This window comes from Amphiprion ocellaris, chromosome 16 (genome assembly GCF_022539595.1).
Source record: "Amphiprion ocellaris isolate individual 3 ecotype Okinawa chromosome 16, ASM2253959v1, whole genome shotgun sequence".
NCBI classification, from domain to species: domain Eukaryota; kingdom Metazoa; phylum Chordata; class Actinopteri; family Pomacentridae; genus Amphiprion; species Amphiprion ocellaris.
Window position 1 is genome coordinate 5,549,908 of NC_072781.1, and position 19,667 is coordinate 5,569,574.

The following is a 19,667-nucleotide window of genomic DNA, read 5'->3' on the forward strand; positions in this document are numbered from 1 at the left end:
CTGTCCAAACTTCATAGGGTCCACTGACACCACACTGAGGATGTATCTATAATCTAATTGTAGCTTTGAGGTAAATGTCTCAACAGCTACTGACTGGGCTGCAGTGAAATTTGGTGCAGATTATTTATGTCTCCCTCAGGATGGATTGTAAACCAAAATATTGGCTGTCATAAACCAGTACATTTATTTATGACAAAATACCAGTGTCCTAGTAACATTTACAGGAGAATCATGTGAAAAATGCTAATATACTCACAGTGGTTAACATAGTAAACATGCCTAAGCATTAGCACGTTGACATTATCCTTCAGCTCAATGCATTATGTCTAAACACAGACTCACAAGCATTGCTGTAGACGCTAGGTCCTGTTTTAAAGGTCTGTCATATGTTATCTGTATGTCTTTGGAAGTGTTGTTTAAGAGGTGCTTAACGCAGTGCTCACAGTTGCACGTATCTAAAAGGAAGCCAGCTATTGATTCTGTGGGGGTGGGTGGACAGTGTAGACTATCTGCAAACAAAAGCGTCACTGAAATTGCCTTGTCATTTTATCATAACAAGGAGAGCATAAAAGGCGGCTGAGGCACGATTATAGGAAATCTTAAAGAAGGGTCGATTTTCTTGAACATCACAGGGCTCCTTGGCAGGCCTGTCTGACTTAACCTGCACTTAGTAATGACTGTGGAGTAGCTACATCTGTCTCTGTCCTCCCTGTGGTGACTGTCGCTCTGTTAGAGGAGGAGAGAATTAGGCGGGTATTAGGTGTGATATTGATTAAGCTGTTTTTGGTTCCAAGTAGGAGGTTGCTTCCAAATGTAAAACATGCATTTGTAACACAGGCAGGGTCTGGACATAGACAAACACAAAGGTGTCTCCTGCAGAGCTTCTAGCGAGTCTGCAGCACATGATGTGAAGGTTTTAGTTAGTGACATGTGAGAAGCAGGACTGACAATGCTTCTGCATAATGACAGACTCTTTCATACACTGCTTATTATGTTGCTTTATTTCATTTCAATTCATGTGAAGTTTAGGCCACAAGGTCTTTAACACTGCCAACTAACATGTCAGATAATTTCACAGGGAGAGGATGTTCCTGTGACCCGCAGTTAATTAGCTTTCCATAAGAATAGAAAGAAGGAAAGAATAAAAGAAAATGAAATAAAGAAGAAAAGTTGTGTCTATGAAGAAAAACTGTAAAATATATGGAGAATAATGTGAGCTATACAGCGTGCATACTTTATACAAATTTACATCTGATAGGTGTTTGTTTTGAATCTCATTTGTGAAAATTCACCACGTACCAATTAAAAAAGATGCTGGGAAATTATAGGAACGGTACAGATCTGATGTTTAAATATGGCTCCATTGTTCTGCTCAACAACAAATGTTGATTACCAGTTGGTATCGACTAAATAAATCTTGCATGACCACACAGGAGGCACTTAACCTTTTGTGGATAATTTGCAGTTATGTATTCACCTGAGGTTCAGGTCGATCAGTCGATCAGTTGGACTGCATTTGTGTAGCAGTGCAAATACACAAAGTGGTCTACAGAACAAAAGGAAACCAGAACAGGAAGGCTGTTCCAGAGACATGGAGCTAAAGAATGTGGGTTTCAATTCCGACTTTGGGTCAGGTGACTAAAGTTGGAGTCAAAAAAACATCCATCCATCCATCCATCCATCCATCCATCCATCCATCCATCCATCCATCCATCCATCCATCCATCCATCCATCCATCCATCCATCCATCCATCCATCCATCCATCCATCCATCCATCCATCCATCCATCCATCAATCATCTATACATCGCTTAGGGTCGCGGTTGTTAAGATGTGCCTAATGTGTAAATACTTTGGATCAGCTTTGGCAGGGAAATCTTGCTTTATTAGTTTATACACAAAGTACATTTTATGTACAGCTGTACAACACAAAGTACATTTAAATATTGTCTTCTGACATGTAAAGTTCTATGTTTGAGTCGGGATGAATTTAAACTTAGATTATTCTGCTTTATTTTTTGGCAGTTTTTGCTTTTCCTGTTTGTGGACACGTTGACAGTAAACTGATCAGTTGATGAGCAAAGTTTTTTTGAGGATTTATTTGCATCATTATATAATCAAACATCTCAGTTACAACAAACTAATATAAATATGCTATTAACTTTTTTAGAAACTTATGCTTATCAGGGATTTCAGACATAATGTCCTCTTATGTACAAATGTATTTTGTTGAATTTTTCATGTGAATTTCCTCAAATTTACATACTGATATTCTTCTGATATTCTCAACAGTTTTTAACCAAAACCTGACTTCATTTAAAAAGAAAAAAATTACTCCAAATATTGTCCCACAGTCTTGTGCAAGGTTGATTTTTGGGTTTGTGTATACTGACTCTACATCAATGCCAGTTTTTATTACCACATTTTTATCCTTCCAATTGTTGCGTTCTGGTCTGTCTCCCTTCTAAGCACACAGCATTGTATCATCCCGAAAGCATGTCAGCCAAATTTAAGTAGGGCAATTAATTTTATTTCCCTCCTGGAGTAAAACTCACACGGCGGAGCTGTAGGCCAAAAATGCAGTGACTGTACAGCATCTATGAAAGCATTCATAGGGTCCAGATAATGTTTCAGGCCAGGACTGTAAAGTCCATCTCTGCCCGTTTTGTATTCAGACCAGACTGCTCACCGACAGAGGACAAATTAAAGGAGAAACCAAGTGTCTAAAGTGGGGAGCCACAAAAAGCATCATGGCACCTTGGCATTAATTGTACAAGTCTCTGGAACTCTACTAGAGGGACTGAACACCATTCTTCCAAAAATATTCTTTTATTTAGTGTTTCAAGGAGAGAGCTGTCGAGCACGGTGCTCCAAAATCTCCCATAGGTGTTTGTCCTGGTTGGCAGGCCATAGTGTAGGATTCATATCGTTTTCATCATACCACTCAGTGAACTTCTGTGCCCTATGTATGGAGACGTTGTCATCCAGGAAGAGACCACTTCCATCAGGATAAAAATGTTCCATTATAGGATAAAGGTGACCACTCAGAGCAGCTTTGTATTGATTCACAGTGACCCTTCCCTCTCAAAGGACAACTTGACCCCAACAATGCCAGCAAAATGACCCCCACAGCAGGAAATAGCTACCAGACTCCTGATTATAGTGGTTTCAAGTTTTTCTTTTCGTTTGTCACTTGTCTGAACTTTTTACCATTTAGTTTTTCTGCTTTTTGACCAACAAAATAAAAAATGACATAATATACTCATGGTCAAATAAAGTATAACAGTATTTTGCTGCTGTTCTTGACAAATCAAAACATCAAATAACAGCACAGTAGTGGTAGCTTTAATTTAAACCGGCTTAACAGTAAATATTCATCAGTCATTGATTCGTCTGTCCAAACAGCAGAAAGTACAATTTTGTCGTCTGTGTGTTTATGAAACGGCAGAGAGATCATACTCATTTGCAGATATTGACCTCAGATGATGGTTTGTGTTTCATCAACACTGCCAGAGAGAAGTTATTTCAGTGCTTTGGTCATTTTGAGTCTACACGTTGTATTAGTTTTGTGATGGATTTATAATGAAAGATGTTTCTAATTGGGCTGCAACAAACAATTATCACTATCAATTGAATGATTATTTTCATGTTCATTTGTTTAACCTTGTAATTTCATAAAACAGCAGCAGAATGTCGACTACAATTTCTCACAGATCAAGATGATGTTTTCAAACATCTTGTTTTATGAAAATATGAAGATACTCTGTATATTGTCACACATAACAAACAAAACACCAAATCATCACATTCAGATACTGAAACCAGAGAATTTCTGTGTGTATTATGTCAGTTCATTGACATTTCAGGTCTACTTTCTAATGTTATGAACACTTTGTTGTATTGTTTTTACTGTTAATGCCATTAATACCAAGAATTGTGCACCTTATTCTATCTATGTATCTATCTGTCTGTCTGTATTCAGTATGCATATGCTTATTTGGCATTGTGGAGAGTTGATAATGATGCCACTTGGGTGAATCCAGACAGATATCAGCTTCTCTACATAGACACTAATGTGCCAAAAGGTTTCTTTCTTCCACACTGAGTTTGGGGAACTGTATGTACAGACCTGACTGAATGAACCTTCTCAGTTTTTCTGAATTATCTGTTTCATTCTGAATTCATGGGGCGAGTGAGCTGACCTTGCTCTTATAAATGGCCAGTTTGGACCTGTCTTCACACCACTAGAGTTCCTGCGATTGATATTAGACTACAATGTTTGACTGCTATTCGTGCATTGTTCATGGTGTCTGACGTGGTATAAGAACATAATAAGTTTCTCTTCACCTTGTTTTTGCCTTCTGAGAGGTGTTGGGTTTGTTTGTCTCCACATTGCACTTCATAACACATCAAATGCATGCATACAGGCAGACAAAGACTTGGTCTGTGCACATATTTTGATGTAACATGGCAACCTGTGCTGTTATCCTTATAAAGGAAATAAATAGGATTCCAAAACAAACGGCAATTATTCATGTACATGTATTTTGCATAAATGCAAATGTGAAAAGCTTTTTGAATGCTTCCTAGAGGGCTCATCGTTTCTTTTTTACATCAAACAGTTATTTTGGCTACTAAAATTTGCTTATTTAGAAACAGATTTTAAAAATGAGTATGACTGAAAAAAACATTTTTTTTCAAAGCACCAATTGCTCCACAAATCCTTACTGATTCTGCGTATAATTTTTATCCTTTCTTCAAAGAGACACTGGTGCATAATCAACAAATAATTTGCCTTTTTCCTCTCTTTTTTCTCATTACTTTTGTTATGGGGAGCAGTTTCTAAGCTTTGCTTGCTTCCAAGGTTTCTTTGTTTGATGTTAATTGTATCACTGTCTTCTTGGAAACAAAAACAAAACTTTTGGAAGCATACGGTCAAAAAATTCAAGTCATAGTTTGTCAAACTGATCTCCTTTTTTGCAACAAATCTGCACTTTCTTTCCTGAAAATTGGCAAAAATAGACAAAAATAAGTCTAGGTGTTCTACTAACAAGCAGCTGTTAGTACATGCCAGATGCTTCAAGCAATCTGTGATGTATGGATGTAATAATCATGCTGTAAGATATGTTCTCTTGTCCTTTAATTCAGAGAACTAACATAGCCAATTGTGTCTTAAAATACTGTGTTTACATAGAAGATAACTCTGCAGTAAGTAACAAGAGGGTGCATTGAAACAGAAGCAGTAATTTCTCCTGTGTTTCAGTAATTGCTCCTGCGGCAGTGCGTAACATACCCAGATGATGCATTTTAAATGTGCAAAAATCTATATTGCATATAATTAACTGCTGTTATTGTTGCAAAAGTAACACTGATCACTCTAACACACTCATCTCTGTTTTGAGTAAACACAGGCTGGTAGCGCAGCCATTTCTCAGGCTTCTCTGCTCAGAGTGCAACATAACCTGACAGCTCGGTAAAAAGCCTCTGAGCCTTTTGATCATGATATGCTCATTTTTGCATTGCTCCAGTCCAAGAGGGAGTTCCTCTTTAGTTTCAGCGTGAGTGAGATAGAAGTGAAAAGGATGTTAGAGTATCTTCATGGGGTATTTCTCAGTCTCTCCCAATCTATCTCTCCTGTTCTCTCTAAAACAGATTCCTTTATGCAAAAGTTAGGTAAAAGACAGATAGAAATCAAGAGTCAGATTCCAGTTGTCACAGAGAGTTCAGGCTGATACAGGCTGCCCACAGTAGGGTTAAGTTTTAATATCTAAAACTTTCAGAAACAGACTTGTGTTCAGAAATGACGCTTGGGTAAACATGTCCAGAAATCAGACCTTTAATTCTACGTTAATCCTCTTTTCTGCAGCCCTGTCCATGGCTGACACAGTTGCCCCGTGGAAAAGCCTGCTATGGGTTTGGAACGCTGACTTTGAAGTCCGATGTTTCTATCGGGGTCCTGGAGTAGTTATCGCTTGGCAGCTTTCCCTGGGCTGTCCATGGGATTAAAAGCCTTTCTTTGTTTGTTACAGTATGTTTCACTCGGTGCAAGTTTTCACCCAACAGCTTATGCTACCACTAAGACCTGTTGATCACTGCTGCGGATCTTTTATTGCACTGATCCAATCTCATTGCTCTTCAAAGAATTCATCTCATTCTTACAGGTTGTACAACGCTCACAGTGTTAATAATGATTCAAATTATTTTCTTCATCTGAGACTCCAGAGTTTACAAAGCGCCTGAACGACTAATGAAAAGCCTCCGCAACTCATACACATAAAATATTAATTGAAATGTAGTTTGTTTGCCTATTAAGTTGCAATAGATTCAGAGAAAGTTCACTCTCTGGGTTTCTTGTAATTGAGATGATTCATACTGTTGTAGTTGTCTGTATTTTCACTACTGTCATGAATCAATCACCAGTAGAGAATCTGTTTCCCTCCAGCAGTGGATATTGGTATATTTATCACTACTCATTTTAAATTTCAAAATAGCAGCTCTTTCGTTAGCCTGTCATCAACCTGTATTTTGTTTGTTTTTTCAACACAATGTAGTGATGATGAATTTGACATGTGGAATTTCACACTATTCTGACTATACTTGTGACAGTAATATATATATATAAAAACAACTAAATGGTAAATCTGGAAGCCTCAAAACACAATATTTGCAATGACATATGGGTGTGGTAGGGACTGAATAGGGATAAGAATGTGACCATCTCCCTCTAAACTCCTCACAGTCTCACTTTCTTGGTCTTGTTGTAATTATGAACACAGGGAAAAAAAATGGTTTTGGGACATATGTGTTGGGAAAAAGTGAGTGTCAAGTGAAATGCATCATTCAAAGCGTTCACAAGAGAATTTTACACCTAAAGACTGGTTCAGCAAAAACAGATCTGGTGCATAAAAGTAACAGAACAGGCAAGTGAAGACTCAAAATACATTTTTTTGGTTAAATTGCATAGTACAGTTGTTAAGGTTATATTGGAAAAGGGATCATAGACAGGTGGCTTCAACATTATGCAAGTATTGGCTTAGCATCGGTGGTCTCCACAGTCATCTATAAGTTAAATGATCAGCGGAGCACAGAGTAAATTTGTTTAATCTACACTCATTCTCAGTGTATGTACTGCAGCTGAATATTGTAACTACAAAATATTCTATTCCTAATTAATTGTAAGGGTCCAGTCATGGGACACGGGAGAAAAGACCATGATTAACTTGCAAATTATGTTTGTATTCTAACAAAAGGAGGGATTTCTCAGAGGTTGAGCTTCTGCCCATTGTATTCAAAAGCACCACCAAGGGTAACCATTTCAATTTAGAGACAGAAGAAAGCTGTGTGTGTGTGTCTGTGTGTGTCTGTGTGTGTGTGTGCAAGAGAAAGAGTTTTCAAAGAATGCTGCAATAAGGGTTTGGCGACGCTTCAAAATGATGAATGATTTAATTTCATATTTTGTTCTGCCCTTTGAACATTTTTATTCTGAAGAGAATCCAGCAGCAACTGTGAGTATTTATTTTATCAAAAAAATAAATTGCAATGCAACAATTTCAGGGGGAATCAAACACTGCGTCTAATTCTTCTGATTTGTTTCTTATGGTACTTAGTCATATTGTTGCTTCAGTTTGCCCTCAGGTAGAGACTGGGAGACATGGGTCATGTACAAATATGTTGCTTCTCTCCTCAGACCAGGTCAGGAGTTTTCTTATTGGCCGAATTTCCAGTTTTGGCCTTGAGCAGCAAAAAAATATGTGCAGTGTCCTTTGCCATATCACCTCAAGTAGGAGTCAGTGTGTGTCTTGGTGCGTGTATATACAAGTAGTGAGTTTCTGCAGCTACAGTGGATTCAGAAAGTTTAGAGACCTTTTCAAGCTCTCCACATTTTGTTATGCTTTAGAGTCATTGGAGTTCCTTTGTGGACAACTTTAGATGGATTCAGTTAATTTTTTGAGTTAATTAATCTACACCCACCACTTGGTGATGACAAAGTAAAGAAGTTATCTGAATGTGTGTTCATTTTATTCAAAATTTAGGGAAAAAAAATGAAACATTGCAATATCATAAGCATTCAGACCCTTTGTTATGACCCTCGCAGTTGAGCTCTAGTATGTCTGACTTCTATCACTGATCCTTGAGATGCTTTAACAACTTCATTGGAGTCCATCTGAGCCAAAGTGCAATCTTTTGATATAATTGGTAAAGACACTCACTTGTCAATATAAGGTCTCACAATTGAGGTGTATTTCAGTCCAAACCAAGGCATGAAGTCAAAACAATCATCCGTAGTGACAAGATTGTGTCAAAGCACAGATCTGGGGAAAGACACTAGAAGATTTCTGGAGCTTTGAGTACCCAAGAACACAGTGGCCTCCATCCATCTCGTTTGGAATAAGTTTTGAACCACCATCAGTCTTCCTACATCTGGTCACCCAGCTAAATTAATTAAGTAATTGGAAATGAAGCACCTCGGTCAGACAAGTAACCAAGAGCCATTTGTCACTATGAGTAAGATCTGGAGTTCCTTTGTGGGGATACGAGAATATTAAACAAGGACAGCCACCAATTAGACCTTTATGGTAGAGTGACCAAAGGGAAGCCTCTCTTCACTAAAAAGTGCATGAAAGCCCACTTGTCAAAAGGCACCCAAACTTTCAGAACATGAAAATCCTAAAGTCTGATGAAGTCACAATTAAACTATTTGGCAACTACTACTAATTGCTTATGAGGAGGAAACCAGGACCTGAGTCTGACCTCTACCCACTAATATCATCCCTACAGTCAAACGTGGTGGTGGCAGCATCGTGCTTTGGGGATGCTTTTCTCCTAGACTATATAGGGTAAAGGAAAAGGTGGATGTAGAAAAGTAGTGTGCAGATAAATCCTTTCCAGAATGCTCAGGATCTGGGGCAAATAGTCACATTCTAACAAGACAGCCACCAAAACATACTGCCAAGAAAACACTTTGAAAAAACTCTGTGAAAGTCCTGGAGTCAGCCAGGAAGAATCAAAACCTGAAGCTAATAGAGAATCTCTTGAGAGACCTGAAAATGGCACCGTCCCCACTCCCTATCTGACTGGTTGAGCTTGAATGATTCTGCGAGGAAGATATGAGAAACTTCCAAAAGAAACTTATGCTGAGTTTGGAGGATCATTCCCAACTTAAGGCTATTATAGCTGCCAAAGGTGCTTTTAATCAAGTATTATGTAAAGGGTTTGAAAACTTATGTAAATGGGAAATTTCAGGCTTATATTTTGAATAATTGGAATTTTTGAACAATTTACAAAACACTCTTAAATAATGTAGTTGTTTTGTCATGGTGGAGTATTGTGTGTAGACTGATGAGAATATGCTAATTTAGTGCATCTGTACATATGAGCCAATTTGCCTGTCTGTCTCTATATATAGTTTTTATTCTCCATACTAAAGCACTAAAGCACTCAATGACTCATCAGACCTTCAGAGAGGGAACGGTTGAAAATGTACCCATCCGCACTTATACACACACAAATACACACTTTCATTGTGGACACAGAAGCATGTCTGGCCCTAGCGATTTAGCCTAACCTCTCTAACAATGCAGCATGACTTGGCACATGCTGTGCGGCTGTTCCCCCTCTGACTACTGGGACTGGTGTGCTTATTGTGAGTTCTCTGCTGCACATCACCTTTGATTTGTGAGTACGGTGCAGGCTTTTTTAAGCGGTTTCCTGTACAGTGAACATAGACGCACAAAAAAAAAACCTCTGGGGACAGCAACACCTGCTTGCAGTTTCATATCCTGTAAACCCCAGGAAACAGAAAGACAGAAATGCTTGTTGTGTTTTGTCACACTTTAGATCAGGGGCAAAGAACAAAACCTGCCTTCAAGCCCCTGGAATCAAGCCTGAAAATATAGAGTGCATGTGCAGGTGTTGAAAGCACAGGATGGTGACCCACAATTGCAAAAATCGCTCCAGGAATGAAGTGCTGGATAGACTGCACCTGCACAAATTGTTATTCTTTCTCTGTTGGTTCCTGTTTATGTCTCTGCCCATGTCACATCCTGATGCCATCTTCTCTCTCCATCAGATATCCGGGGTTTGCAAGCCTTCATGGACCAGGCGTCTCGGCTGGGTCTGGATGTTTCCTTGCAGAGAGTGGACCGCAACGTCAGTCGAGTATTTACCGACCTCTTCAACACGATGCGCACCGAGGAGCTCAACCGATACCGGGACACTTTACGGAGGGCCGTGTTGCTCATGAGCCCTCGAGGTGCCCAAGTGTTCATCCACCAGGTACACATTGCTCAGACTTTTTCCATAAAAGGGTACAGCAGCACAAGCAGAGAGCATGACCCAAAAGAAGCATTTATTCAATACAGATGATGAACCATGAACAGAAACACATCACTTAGCGCCAATAATCGGACGGTTGATCAAACATTACACCGCTTCGACTGCAGCAAATGAAAAACATAGCAAAATAATTGATTAATGAAGATGAATTACCTAGTTTTCATTGGATATTGGCCACTAGGGCCACATTAAATACCTTTTCCTTCAAACCGATGGAGATTCAATGTCCTCTCTGCAGCTGTTTTGAGTTCTGATAAAACCAAAACAATGGAAGAAATCAAAGTGAGATGTGCTTCACCTTCACTGAGTTTGCCAGAAAATACATGTCTTTGGACAGCAGAAACAGAATCCATTTGTTCCTTAAAGCATTGCCAGTGATGGTAGTTTTGTTTGCTGTTCACATCAGCAGCACTGCATATAACTCCAGGCAAAGTTCCGACAAAGTCAAAGTAAACTGTGTGTAGCCTCAGAAGTTTTGCAGCTGTCTTACCTTATACTAACTTGTATAGTTCCTGAACTGGAACCTGTTACTGACCTCTCCCCTATTTGCTCTTTCTACATCATTCTAGCTAATTATAGTACTTACAGTGAAGGTGGATGTATAGAAGCCAATGCATCCCAGTCTCCTCTTTGGTAAACATCATTTTCTTTTTCATCTCATCTTGTTCAGGTTTGAAGTTCATTAGTTAATTAGCTGCACTTTAGTCAGATCAGTTTTAAAAAGTCTTAACTGCCACATTAAAATAACAAACAAGTGCTTTGTGTTCTCCTCACTAAGAGCTGCCAGACATGGAGGCTTTCCTTTAATCATTTGCTGGAGTTTTTCTCATGATGACCACTTGGTCAAACCATGTTGAATAATTATGCGCTGTAGTGTTTTGGCACATTTGAAGAATAGGCTTGCGTGGCATTGGCATTGTTGGAGAGAGTGAAAAATATGGCACCATGAAAGTGTGCTGAGTAGCTTGTTCTGCCCAGCAAACACATCACGCTCTGACACTTAATCTTCTGCTCATCTGGCGAGGACAGTGAAACACTGATACAACACTAAAGATTTTCCAACCCAAATGATAAATTTGGACTTCAAACAGTGCAATCGAAAAACGGTTGTTAAATATGGTTGTAGATACAAGAAAATGTGCCAATTGCACCTCCTGTTTAACAGTCTCAAAACCCCTTTTTTCCATGTTGCAGTAGCTCTTTTTATGTATGCATCTTTGCAATGTAAATATTGTGATGGACTAACTCAGATTTTATCACAAATCCACTGTCCAGACCATCAGTATTTGAACAGTTACACAGTTTTTAATCTTCATACTCTGTGCTTACCACACTGAACTGCCACATCTTAGCTTTTATTTGTGGTTTTGTGGGTTTTGTCAATATAGAAACATCTGTGTGGGATAAGTAACCTTTTAATACATAGCTGGCAGATACATGGGCTTAACAGTAATCGGCAGAAGCACATGAAGCCAAACAAAACTGTCACATGGAAAATCCTTTGCAAATACAGATTGCTTGCTTTATGTAGTTTCACCAGCTCTAACACCAGCATGTGACATTTAATAGAAAGAGAGAGAGAGTGGAGTGTCAATCTTTACGTTCATGTTCATGGAATATGTTCTATCCAGTAAGCGGGACCAGATATTAGCATTTCTCACTGTACAAAGGTTGATCATTGAGTGCGTTATTGTCATATGTGTGCTACATGGGCAAACAGTAACTCTTGGAATGTCACGTGACACTGTGCTATCAACATTGGGACCTGTGTTAGATATGTATTTGTGAGTAGAAAAGACATTTTGTGTCAGTCAGCGACTTGGGTTGGACCAAGCTTTGTGTTGAGGATCATTATTGATGATGATAGGTGGGTCTGCAGCTGCCACCAAGAGAAGAAGCAACAGTTTTCACAGTAAAAGTCCTTGCAGTTTCCAAAACTAGACAAGGCATTTCACAGCCGGAGCGTACAACGAGCAGGCTTGTTGTTTTCTTTGACATTAACGTGGTCGTGCACGTAGAATTAATCTCTGTGTTGACCTGTGAAAGCCGAGTTCTGCTGTTATGTCTCCTGAGGTGTCTGAGTGATGACATTCAGCACAAATAACCTAAAGTCTAGTAAGATGGCATGTTCCAGGGCGCTGTGTGCTTGGTCACAGTGTGGTGATTATGCACAGCTTTTATTGCCACAACAACACACTTGTCCCTCACCTGCCCTACTCACTAGATTTAGTGCCATCACAGCCTAGAATTTGCATATTCTTTAAAAAAAAAAAAATTGTGCTCATAATGACTACTTTCATGAAAGAAATGTTTCATGAAGCACATCATTTCTGATCAAAAGAAAACCTTTACACGTTCCTCTTAAGGTCACTTGCCAATAAAGAAAGACTAAACTCATCTTAATTGCTGAGCATTCAAAATGACAAAAATAACAATCTATCCAGGCAAAGCAGAGCTTCAAATTGGGAAACAGGGCATCAGATCAAATAAATACACGTGCTACTGGGCTCAGAGGCTTGTTTTTGCTTTATTTTTATTTCGCTTTGTTTCCAGGACACAGAGGGGAGTTTCCTTTCAATTGATATCAAGCCTTTTTCCGTTTCCTGTAATATTGCTTGCCATTAAAGACTAAACCTAAAAGTGCTGTAATATGAGATTTCTTGAGGTCATATTGTGTATTTTTATCCATCTTTTGTGGTAAAGATGAGATAGTGAAAGAGACCAAAGGGGGTATGATGATGCACTGACTTGCTTTACAAGAGCAAAATCTGAAGTATTTGGTTATATTTAGTCTTTTTATAGCATTTGGAGCTCAGATACATTTACCGATAGCTGGAAGATAAAAGAGAATCCTTCAAAGGCATGTGATAGTACTGTGTTGTTTGTACGGTAAAGACATAAAATGTAAAAAAAAACAGTATCGTATACTTATAATGTGTGTGTAAAATATCTATCTCCCCAAAAGATTTTACTCTTAATGGATTTCAAGTATTCTCTCCTTATTCCCATTATTCTATGTTGACTTATTTCATAATTTCTGTGAACAAAACACCATAGAAAACCATGTAACTAACACAAAGTCAAAAACCTCACTTGCATTCCGATTAGGTTCTTATCAGTCCTCCACTATTAAGCCATTAAGTCAGGCACTTACACACAAATAAATGAGTTCACAAGTTGTGAATACACCAAGGCTTCAAGTTCCATTAATGACACACTGCTTTGATCTATTCCTGTGCGTGAATTAATTTTATTTTAGTACACGTGCACAGAGACATCTTTTCTTCACATAAAATAGGATTCAATCTACACAGTTGTACTTCTTACCATCCCCTATACAATTACCATGAAGCATCTTGGGAACTGAGAAATAAATACAGCTTTACAGCCCCTAATGTGCCTCTGAATGTCTTTAGAATTTCATCAAAGCTTCATTACTACCTCAGTAACTGTTGGCATAGACGGTTTTTCACCAGAGATGCTGGAGCTGAAAATGTAAATATGATCATATCTGAATGGAGAATATTGCCTTGGAAAGTTGAGCACTCATAAGCTTCCAAATCAGCATTTCATCAGTGCAATTTAAATGTTAATAAATGTGGTTAATCACTAAGGCATTAACTGTAGTAGTTGTTTTGACGATTTGTGTGAGGCTTTATAAAAACAGTAATGTTAATACTGTAGGTGAAACGATGTAGACTATCAGATATAGCAGAGTAGCAGTGATGTTTACCCGAAACCTGCTCAGTGTCCTGCTGCTTTCTGAGTTTGTCATCTCCATTTTTCAATGCTCATTGAGCTTCTTTATTTTATTTTATTTTTCATTTCTTCTTTGCTCTCTTCTATATTTATTCATTTTCAATGCCTACATATATGGTTAAATTACTGAACAGGCCTTAAGAGGCACACACAAAACAAATGACCACAGAGAGGTGAAAACAACAACAGCAAGCACACATAGTGACTAGAAAGAGACACGTAGCATCCACAAAGACATGCAAAAGGACTTTAGAGAGACCCATGAGGGCTGCAAAGAGACGCATAACAACCACAAAGAGACGCGTAGCATCCACAAAGACATGCAAAAGGCCTACAAAGAGACGCATAACAACCACAAAGAGACGCGTAGCATCCACAAAGACATGCAAAAGGCCTACAAAGAGATGCATAACAACCACAAAGAGACGCGTAGCATCCACAAAGACATGCAAAAGGCCTACAAAGAGATGCATAACAACCACAAAGAGACGCATAGCATCCACAAAGACATGCAAAAGGCCTACAAAGAGATGCATAACAACCACAAAGAGATGCAGAAAGCCTACAAAGAGATGCATGAGAGGAACAAAGAGATGCAAAAGCCCAACAAAGAGATACGTGGCAACTACTTAAAGAGATGCAAAAGGACATACAGAGACCCAAGATGACTTCAAAGAGATGAAAAAGGGCAACAAAGAGGCCCAAGGCAACAACAAATGATGCATAACAACCACTTAGAGATGCAATAAGACATACAGAGACCCGAGACGACTACAAACAGATGCATAACAACCACTGAAAGAGATGCAACAGTGCCAACAGAGAGACCCGAGATGACTACAAGGAGATGCGAAATAGACATAAAGAGATGCAGAGTGAATTAAGAGGGCTGCAAAGAGATGCAAAACAACTGCAAAGAGGTACAAAACTCCTAGAAAGAGGCCAATACTACTAAAAGAAATGCAAAAGACTGAAAATAAGAACAAATGCACAAACTGACTACTGACCTCCCTCGCTCTGTTTTAGTCTGGGTTTCCTGTTCTGCCGAAAAGGTTGTCAGGTCTTTTTCGTGTCTTTGCTCCAGGGCCCATTTTCTCATCTGTCCATGCCTACTTATCCCTCTACAAGGTCAGATTGGGGTGAGGAAAAATGTCTTAATACACATTGGGCAGATGGAAAAAAAAGGCTCTTGAGTCAGGCGGAGAGTTTGTCAAAGGACTGCTATTGCTCAAGTTCTTAATCCACCGCATACGTGCTTTAGCAAAAGTCACCCTAAGTCACATATTATTCTGTTCTGACGATGCTCTATTTTCCTGAGTAACATCTTCCATCATGAGTCAGTTGTCACTTGTCCTGTCTACTCCCAGGCCACAGTCATTCCTCATTCTTTAAACAAGCTGCATATGTCATTGACAGTGTCTGCGATTTTATGCTGAAATCTTGGGCTCTTGTTTTCCCTCATCTAGACAGTTGCCATCTCGTCTCTTGTTCACGTCGGCCATGAGAGGATGTAACATTTTCTGTCAGCTTCATCGCCACCTCCTTCCTGACACCTAACTACTCTCTGTTCCCTTCACAAGGAAGGAATTTCACTCAAGTCACGCAAGCCTTTTAGGAGGGCCGTAAAGCGGAATTTGAAGCTCTCAGCTGTCCCATTTCTATGCCCTTGAGTTGTATCAAGTGAGCATTTGCTAAATCACTTACTTATAATGATGCACATTTAGGTACAAAAACTGGACACATTTTATGAGTTACCAAAGTCACTCACCAATTAATTGTCAACGGAGCAGCTCCAAGCTATATATCTCCAAGACAGTCAAATTAGATTTTTGGCTCTCTGGGCTTTGGCTTTGGGAGATAATCAGTCATTTTCACCAACACTGATTAAAATGCTTTGAGCAACTGGAATACCTGTACAGAATGGGATTTCTGAAAGTGAATACTATGCCTTTATAGCAAGACTAACAATGAATATGCAAGTAAGTCTCATAGTCTGCATCTGCTTTTGTAACTTAATATAAGTGAAATGTTTCCCAGACTATAGCATCTTTTCTTGCTGGATGGTGTCCTGCTAAAGATGGTGATGTGAGGGGAAGCAGAATGGGTAGTGTCAGCTGGCATGCTGGCCCTGCAGGGTAGTTGATGGATGGAGCAGAGAGCCCGGGTGAGGTCTGCCTCCTGTGCAGCAGCAACATCAAGCTACAAGAGTGACAAGCTCTGCTACCTGCTGCCAGGTAACGTGAGAGGGGAGAAAGAGATGCTGCACAGGGTGACAAGAGGGTTAAAAAGGAAAGGCAGGAACAGAGGGAGAGAAATCACAAACAACAGGGGTACAATGGCAGAGAGGGATAAAGGACGGGAGGAGATGGATGTAGAGAGGAAAGGTCACCAATGAGAAAGAGATGGGGAGCTAGAGAGGGCTCCTCCGACATAATAAAGCACATCGGTATGAAACAGTAATTGGTGAAATCTAATGGAAGAGATGGCAGTGGAGAAAGACAAAAGAGACGAGTGCTGAGAGACTGTGTATGTTATCTGGCAAACAGAATCTATTGAAGATGGAGGTTTTAAAGCAGTGGGAAATGATGTTCCTTGTGTTAAGAAATAATTAAGTATTGCACTTTGACAGTTGTGAGCGGTTCAGTCTCGCCTATGAAATTGTGAATACTGGCCTCGGTGCACATCTAATGGAAAAGCTGTTCATAAGTTTATCATACATATCTGCTGCTGTAACAGTTGAAATTAATTCAGCTGGAATTGAGAAGAGACTGTCGTACCTTTCTACTGTCGTTCGCTTCCAACTTGTATAAAAATTGCAGCTAAAATTAAGTGCAGGATCACATCATGACATTTTCAGCTAATAATTATCATATATCAGTTCTACAGACATTCATTTTATGTTGTTTGTTTGTTTTGGCAGAACTCAGGAGACGTATAAAAACAAAGACAGCTTTAATGGCTGATGTTCTCCACACATTCTAAAGGGCCAACACTTTCCCAGCCTTTGTGATATCAATTATCCTTTGAATCAGACCAAACTAAGGATGGCATTTGTTTTATGACCTCAGAAAGCCAATAGATTTGATCCTATGATGCTGCTTATCAGAGGTGGCAATGATCTGGGCATGCATGTGGATGTAGCGCAGCCACAGAAGATCAGTACTGGATGTCCAGAACCTCCTGTGGCATGTAAAGAGTTTCACAAAGAGGAACCTAACATTACTGGAGTGATCAGCCAAAATCTGGAATTAAAAGCAGCAACTCTTTCAGTCAGCAGGATTTTCCCAAACAGAAACTTTCCCAAAAGAAACATAAATACTTTGAAAAGTTCTTATGTCATTACTTTACATATTCTTTTAATGTTCATGCTTGTATGTCAATATATTAAAGTTTTCTATCGCTTGTAACTAACTTTTCTATAGATACCTTAAAATCACTTTTCTACGACATTAATATTCATTATGTTAGAGACAAACATCTCATCCTTGTATACTGAAATTCTCTTGGAATCAGTAAATGGTCTTCACTCATTAGTAGTTACTAAGGAAAAGGGTATAATCAACGAAGAAACTGTGCAATATGTAAATGTAAAGGCTAATCGCGTCTGACCTGTCTGATGGTGTGGCTAGTAGGAAGGCATCGAGCATCAACACCTCACCGAATGACACATTCGACCATTGATTGGTCAGATATTGGAGTGAATTTTCCTCAGAGACTTTCCATATTAAAAGACCATCATCTGAATGTAAATGTGAGTTTCGTTTGTACTACAACAGCCCAATTGCTCAACAACTGCTCATGTAGTTAATGTGTTATTGTGTCGTTTTGTATAGTCTTCTCTTTAGTCAGAATTTCACTCCCTCAATCATATTAGATGCCTGGCTATTTTGTTTAAGTCAATTCCCTCCTCCTCCCTCCCTCCTGAACTTAAGTAGGTACATAAAGAAGGTTCATAAAGAGAGTTTACACTCGTATTGATCCTTAAAAGAAAGTGTTTTATTTGCCTTCGCTGAAGACTTTGTCATTGGACAAATAATTGAATTGGTTATGATTAATATTTCTAATCAATCCTGCATATCCTTGCTAGGATAGACTGATTATCCATTTATCCTGGCCAATGTTTGGCATCTTTCCAATTATCGGTATTTCTATTGATCGATTATTGATAATGTCAAGGCATCACTCTGTGGTCTCAGAACTGTCTCAAACCAGGAAATTAGCTGCTCTCACAGCAGCATAGCTAAAGCTATGCTAATGGCTAGTGGCTAGGTCAGAATGCAGCCACAATTACTCTGAAATAGACTTGAAAACAATAATTCATTTTCTGTAAGATAGCTTAGTGTTCAATGAAATTAATAGAACAATGAAAGATTTTTAAAAAATGGAGAAAAATCAGAAATAACAGCAGGAGACAAACTGATCAATATCAGTCGATCTCATATAAACAGAGGAGAGCATCATAATTTAATCACTCCCATTTCTATTTTACATATTCAGTTATAGCCACACTTATTAATGAAAAAGCCAAGTTGTGAATAACAGGTTCCCTGCTATCACATGCTGTTAAAATATTCCATCTGTATCGCAGTTCCAAATATCAATCATCGATAATTCTTGATTACCAATAATCAGTATCAGCCCTAAAAATCCATATCAGCCCTAATCCCTAATCCTTACAATCAAACTCATGTCCCTACACTATACTTCTTTCAGACACATTTCACTCACCAGCCAGTGTTGTTGCAGAATGCCGTGTTTACTTTTTAGTTATTTCATGCAGTAATGAAAAATTGTCAGAAGTGGTGAATCAACTGTAGGGGATATACAGTATTATACATTACCTGTCTTTGTGAGTAAGTATAATCATTATTCAGTTTTGTCAGAGAAGCCAGATTGAAAAGCAGATATCCTCAATCTGTCACACTTGTTTTTCTGTATATTGGGTTTCCGCCCTGAATAAACACAGCGTTTAGAGCAAACATGCCCTTCACTGTCAGCAGGGCTCCATGTGAACTGCCGAAGGATTCAACACATGCAGAATGTGACCTTCATCTGCCAGACTGGTGGTTGTGGATTTCTCCATTCGCCTCCCGCCTTCTTTTAAGCTATAACTGGTGCTCTTGAGTATTTTGCTTTTTCCTCAATCTGCCACTTTATGAACCATCTCTGCCAACCGAAACATCTTGTTCAACATCAAAACATTTATTTCAAAGGGTAGGAGGCAATATAAATGCCATCACTGAGCAAATAAACTGGAGCTGTTGGTGTACTCTTTCAAGGTCTCTGCTATTGAGCAGAACTGTATCTACTTTTTTATGTTGTTTCTGTGTCCCAAAATAACTCGAGCAGAGTTCAACAAATCTGGTGTGATAGTTTAAAGGATTTATTTCAATAAATAATTCCTTACGTCTTTCTCTTACATCACCTCCCTTTAAAAATGTCCTATGTGATGAAAAATTCATAACTAACTGTGGATATTTGGCTTTAGTTTGTCTCATTCAGACAAGAGAAACACAGATGTGCTTTCAGAACATGTGTGCGCTGATGAACTGAGTGGCAGGAGAGGTTGCGG

General features: G+C 38.9%; 1 protein-coding gene across 5 annotated transcripts in view; it reads left to right on the forward strand.

The window, feature by feature from the left end:
• grid1a (glutamate receptor, ionotropic, delta 1a) overlaps window positions 1–19,667 on the forward strand; it is a 332,162-nt gene that overhangs the window by 234,169 nt on the left and 78,326 nt on the right. For all 5 annotated transcript variants that reach the window (XM_055018770.1, XM_055018769.1, XM_023271458.3 and 2 more), the window contains one exon: window positions 10,071–10,276. In XM_055018770.1, the coding sequence (XP_054874745.1) occupies window positions 10,071–10,276 (206 nt within the window). The remainder of the gene's footprint in view (window positions 1–10,070; window positions 10,277–19,667) is intronic.